The 6,000-nt window shown below is 62.2% G+C and overlaps 1 protein-coding gene across 1 annotated transcript; it reads left to right on the top strand.

The window, feature by feature from the left end:
• Positions 1-931: 931 nt before the first annotated feature.
• LOC136303561 (serine/threonine-protein kinase pim-1-like) lies at positions 932-2,467 on the top strand (the record flags this gene model as incomplete). Its single annotated transcript, XM_066207195.1, has 5 exons — positions 932-1,003; positions 1,124-1,174; positions 1,354-1,720; positions 1,938-2,114; positions 2,361-2,467. Coding segments are annotated over 5 exons (774 nt in total), but the record flags the coding sequence as incomplete, so codon positions are not given.
• Positions 2,468-6,000: the final 3,533 nt, after the last annotated feature.

The following is a 6,000-nucleotide window of genomic DNA, read 5'->3' on the forward strand; positions in this document are numbered from 1 at the left end:
CAACCAGGGAATGTGTCCTGACAGTGTCTGAGCCTCAGCAGGGACAATGCACAGCAGCGACCGAGGGAAATCCTCTGCCACGGCGCAGGAGTCAGGCCTCTGGATGTGGGCTCAGCACGGCCAAGTTGCCGTGTTTGGAGCGGCTCGGGGGCTGCCCCCGGGGAGCGCGGGGCTGGAGCGTGGAACGGACACGCGGACAAACGGCCCCAGGGCTCCAGTTGCAGCGGCGGCAGCGGCAGCAGCAGCGGCAGCAGCGAGTCTACGGCGTCTACGACCCGTCCCCGTCCCTCTCTTGTTCCTCCTCTCCCTCTCCCGCTGTCCCGCACTCTGTCTCGCTGTCCCGCAGCCTCTCCCGGTGTCCCTTTCCCGACCTCCCCGGCCCCTCTCGGCGTCCCCGTCCCGGCCTGTCCCTCTCCCCCCGCAGGGCTGGGCCATGCCCCGGGCCCGCCCCCGGCCCCGGGCGTCCCGCCGCGGTCTGGGCTCCGCCCGGCTCTGGCGGTGCTGGCTGTGGCGGTGCTGGGCGGGCATCAGTGCCTGGGGCCAGGGCGGCATCGCTGCGCTTTGACTGCGCCTGTCCCGAGCCTGGCCCCGGCCCCGGCCCCGGCCCCGGCCCCGGCCCCGGCCCCGGCCCCGGCCCCGGCCCCGGCCCCGGCCCCGGCCCCGGCCCCGGCCCCGGCTCCTCCCGGGCCCCGCTAAGGACACACGCGGCGCGGCCGCTCCCGCCGCCTCCGCCGCGGCTTCCCCGGCCCGAGCTCCGCCGCTCGGCAGCGCAGCCGCCGGCCTCGAGCCGCCGGGGCCCGGGGCGGGTGGGGATGCCCGGCCCGGGGCGCTCGGGGGGCGCTCGGGGGCCGTGTCTGGCCCCGGGCCGAGCGCTGAGGGCCGCGTGTCGCCCGCAGGGGAGGCGCGGGAGGCCCTGCAGGACCGGTACCGGCTGGGTTCGCTGCTGGGGCGCGGAGGCTTCGGCAGCGTCTACTCGGGGACGCGGCTCTCGGACGGCGCCCCGGTGAGCGGCGGGGCTGGCGGCGGGCGGAGGAGGAGGAGGAGGGCGGAGGAGGAGGAGGAGAAGATCGGGGCGCGGCGGGGCAGGCGGCGAGCTGAGCCCGCTGCTGGCCTTTGCTCGCAGGTGGCCATCAAATGCGTGCCCCGGGCCCGCGTCCAGCACTGGGGCGAGCTGGTGAGTGAGCGGGGCCGGCGGGAGAAGCTGGGGCCCGGCAGGGGAAGAGCCGGCGGGAGCCCTGCAGGGAGAGCGGGCGTGGGCTGAGCGGGGGGCCCAGAGCATCCGGGGCTGGGTGAGGGGTTCCCGAGCCCTGGCACAGCCTCAGCCCCACTGACGGCATCGTGGTCCTTCGGCAGCCCAACGGCGCCCGTGCGCCCCTGGAAATCGTGCTGCTGGACAGGCTGTCCTCTGGATGTGGTGGCATCATTCAGCTGCTGGAGTGGCTTGAGCTCCCCAACGGCTTCCTGTTGGTGCTGGAGCGTCCGGAGCGGTGCCAGGACCTCTCGGGTTTCCTGGCGGAGCGGAGGTTCCTGCCGGAGGAGGAGGCGCGGGGGCTGTTCCGCCAGGTGCTGGAGGCCGTGCGGCACTGCACCAGCTGCGGGGTCCTGCACTGCGACATCAAGCCGGAGAACATCCTGCTCGACCTGGCCACCGGGCAGCTCAAACTGATCGACTTTGGCTGTGGCGCCTTCCTCCAAGACACAGCCTACAGGCAATTTGCGGGTGAGCCCTCTCAGGGGATGTTCCTGGGCATCTCACGGCCCAGCCTGGCTGTAGCACCGCGGCTTCCCCCTCTGGCTGCTAGGAGCGGCGTTATTTCTTGAGCCAAGTTGCTTTTGGGTGGGGGCGGGAGGGGGCCAGCCCCCACACGCCCAGGGATGCCGGGGCGAGGCTTTAGGAGTTGCAGCATCCCCTGATGAACTCCGTCTGTGTTCCATAGGAACCCTGCCCTACAGCCCACCAGAGTGGATCCACCACCAACGCTACCACGGCGAGGCAGCGACCATCTGGTCCCTGGGCCTCCTGCTGTACCACCTGGTCATGGGGAAGCACCCGTTCAGGAGGGGCCAGCAGTTCATCTGGGGGCGCATCTTGTTCCCACGATGGCTCTCTCAAGGTGGGTCCTCATCTCTGGGCACAGGGGAATCCCGGTGCTGGGAGACAGCAGCAGGCTGATGAGCAGCCTGCTCTGGCAGCTGCTGAGGAGGTGGCACATGTCCTGCTCTCCTCCAAACAGAGAATCCATGGGGAAGTTTAGGCACAGCTCTGGGCACACCCAGCATGGCCTGGGCACGGGAATGGAGGGGCAAAGCAGACGGGATCCTTCTCCAACTGACTGCTGGTTTCTGGTTTCTCTCTTCAGAGTGCCAAAATGTTATCAGGAGGTGTTTGTCCATGCAACCCTTGGACAGGCCATCCTTAGAAGACCTCTTCAGTGATCCTTGGCTGCAGGGTGTTCATCTGCCCTAGAAGATGGGAGAGGTCCATGTGCACAGTTTGATCCAAAGACCTGACAGGTAACAGCTCCACACATCTCATGGCAATCAGTGCTAAAGAAAACCAGAGTGTTTTTGTCCTGCCTGTAGCTCTGAGCAGGGATGACCAGATGGGAACATCTGTGCTGGGGCAGAGCTGGAGACCTGGTGTAGCAAGCACTGGTGGCCACCATCCACCCTAGTTATGCTTGTCCTGGTTCGTTGGTGGCTGGGGCCCTGGGCAGCGCACTGACAGCCTGGTCTGGCCCCCAGGGAAGGAGGAGCCCCTGGAGAAGCTGTATCAGGTGGGGCTGCTGCTGGAGACACCAAGGGCAACCCCAAGGATGCCAAGCTCTTCCTCGACCTGGCCACCGGCAGCTGAGGATGATCGACTTGGATTCTGGCACCTTCTTCAGACACGCTCCCTGGGGCCCAATTTGCAGGTGAGTCCACAGCTGGGGGGATGCTCCCAGATGTGGGCATGGCACGGCCTGGCCGGGCACCAAAGGTTCCTCCCTTTGCTGGGGCAGACGCCACAGATTCTTCACTCGGCCGTCAAGCTGCCTTTTGGCTCTGCGCAGCTGCTGAGGGCTGGATGTGCCGTGGCCGGCTGCAGGCTGGGCACGTGTCCTGCCCTCCTGCTCTGCCCCCAAAGGCAGCAGTGATGGGCAGCTTTGGGCCCAGCTCTGAGCACGGCCAGCGTGGCCTGGGCACTGCGGGCGCTCGGGACGAGGGGACAGGAGCCTTCGGCTGACGGGCACTTTCTGGTTTCTCTCCTTCCAGCCGGGCTCTGCGGGTGCTGAGGCTGCTCTGGGCTCTGCCAGGGCTCTGCTGGGCTCAGCCCCAGGCACGGCTGGGCTGGCCCTGCCCTCACATTGCTCTGACAGCTTTGCATCAGACGAGCCCATTCTGAGCCCACCGAGTGAGCTTTGTGCTTTTGCAGGTGAGTGAGACTCTCCTGCAGGCCAAGAGATTGCAGTGAGGGATCCACATCCAATTGGCAAGAACCCAAGCACTCCACACTTCCAGCTGAACGCCTGGATCTCCACAGGATGTTTTGTCTGTCCTGCTCTTCATTCCTTTTTTGGCTGGAATCGTGCAACTGCCCTTTCTTCCTCCTCCAGAAGTGCCACAAGTGAGCAAAACCTGGCGAGTGGACAGCGTTCCTAAGGCAGTGCAGTCTGGAGCGGATGGATGAAGAATTGCCCTTCTGCACTTCCCAAGCAGAGCAAAAAGCTGTAAGTGGGACTTTGTGTCTTTAAGAAACCCCTGACAATTTCAAAGGGAATGTGCAGCTCATTCACAGGGTGAGAAGGAAGGTCGTCTTGTAAAGGATTTGGGGTTTGGCAAAGTTTAGATTCCCAGTCCTGCTTGGAGCTGGCGGGGCACAAAGCAATTTCCTATTGCTTCAATCACAATTTAAAATAATACTGGAAACAAACCACAAAATCTTTTTTAAAAGGCTGCTGAGGTCAGCAGGATGGATCCATGCCATCAGCACATCTATGGAGTAAATAACGGAGATCTCATTTGAAAAAGTTCAGTTATCTCTTTATGCAAAGCTATAAAGTATTTTTACTACGCTGCACTTGGGTTTTGTTTTTATCTTCCACTTTTTTCTGTGTTGTTTTTAATTTTCTTTTTTTTTCTTTCCTTAATAGAAAACTTGTCCTAGGGAAGGAATGTCCTTTGCTGCTGGTTCCCGTGTGGAGCAGCTCCCCAGGCAGAGCCCGGCAGCTCCTGGCCCTGCAGGGCTGAGGCTTTTCCCCGTTGCTGGGCACAGACTGATGGAGCAGCACTGCTGAACACGGGGACACACAGAGGGAGCAGGAGCAGCTGCCTGTGTCCAGCTGCAGCTCCAAGGCCCAAACTCTGAGCAGACAGGGCTGGAAGAGACTGGCAGGCTCCCTGTTTGCTGTGCTGCCCCACTTGTGCCCGGCCCAGCTCTGCGGGAGGCAGAGGGAGAACAAGGGGCAGCTCCGGCCAGCCCCCAGCACAGGAACACCTCCGGCCCCGGGCCTCGGGGCACTGTCAGCACCCGCTGCTCCGGCCACGGCTTCTGCTGGCCCTGACGGCGACAACCAAACTGTGCCTGATCCCCAGGGAGCAGCAGCAGGGCCTGGATCCGATCCCTCAGTCTGGGGCAGGGCTGGACAAACGACCCCCGCAGCAGCAGCAGCAGCAGCAGCAGCAGATGGAGCTGACTTTGAGCACAGCCCCCGCCACTGTTCCCTCCCGTGGGCAGCGGTGTCACAGCAGCCTGAGGCACCCGGGAGCCCTCAGGGCCCGCAGGGACTTGAGATGGCAGCCCTGGGCTCCTGGGGGTTGTGCAAGGAACAGAGGCGAGGACTCCCTCTCCACGTGGAGCTTCCAGATGGAAAAGGCTGCTGTGAGCAGGCAGCTGCAAGGGCAGAGGAAGGAGGGTCTCGACCCCTGGATCTGTGCCACTTCCACAGTCCTGGGCAGCAGCCACCGAGCCCCGGGGGAACAGAGGGCACAGCAAGAGGGACAAAAGCAGGCAAGGTCAGAGACTGGAGAGAGCCAGACCTGGGAGCAGGAGCAGCTGCTTCATCGCACTCTTGGAGAAAGCTCTCGGCTGTTTCTAAGCGCTGAAAGGCGTGAAGGGCAGAGAGGAGGGGACACCAGACAATGCTCCTGTTTGCACACCCTCCCCTCTCAGTGTCCCAGATGGAATTGGATGAACTGTATTCTTCTCTCTGAGTCGTCTCGTTCAGCGTGAGCAGCTTAGCACCAGGAGCTGAAGGAGCTGAAGCCTTAGGCCACAAGAGCTGACCAAGAGGGAACTTTTTGACCAAAGTAATGCTGCTAACATGGACCTGACTGAATCCAGCAGATAAAATCATGGAAATATAGAATCCTTTCTGTTGGGAAAGACCTGGGAGCTCATCAAGTCCCAGTGTTAAGCCAGCAGTGTCAAGCCCAGCACTAAAGCCTGAAGTGCCAAGGCCTGGACAAGAGGCCTGACTGAGGCCTGAACAAGCGGCCCTGAGCCAAAGGTGACCTCTCGATGAACCTTCCAGCCAAAGGTTATCTTTGTATCTGCTCGTTAACAAAATATGCACCGTCATTAGCGTTGTAATAGATGCATCCTCTCCTTAGTGAAACATGTATTGACCTTTCTGTATTTAGAAGCCAGACAAGGCCATGAAGTCTGACATCTGGCCTTGTTCGGGGCTGTAGGGTCAAAGGCAACTCCCCTGGTTCCTCCTTGGGCCCTGGCCAGGCTTTGGGAGAAACCCAAGAGGAGGATGCAAGCAGATGTTCCTGCACTAGGAGTGCTGCTGGCAGTTTGTTTATTCAGCACTATCAAAGCTGGGCCCTCTCCCAGCCAGGCTGGAGCCTCAGCTGTGGCTGGAGGCAGCTGCAGGAATTCCCAGTGTCCGGGAGAGGCTCTGCAGTCCTTGGCTGTGACAGCTTCCCCAGCTGCTGTGTGGGTGTGGGTGATGGGAAAGGCTGAGGGTAACTGGTGATGGATCTTTCTCAATCACTGCGGGCAATCCGTGGTAG

Source organism: Chamaea fasciata, unplaced genomic scaffold (genome assembly GCF_029207755.1).
Source record: "Chamaea fasciata isolate MVZ Bird 193981 ecotype frontalis unplaced genomic scaffold, bChaFas1.0.hap1 SCAF_37, whole genome shotgun sequence".
Classification (NCBI taxonomy): domain Eukaryota; kingdom Metazoa; phylum Chordata; class Aves; order Passeriformes; family Sylviidae; genus Chamaea; species Chamaea fasciata.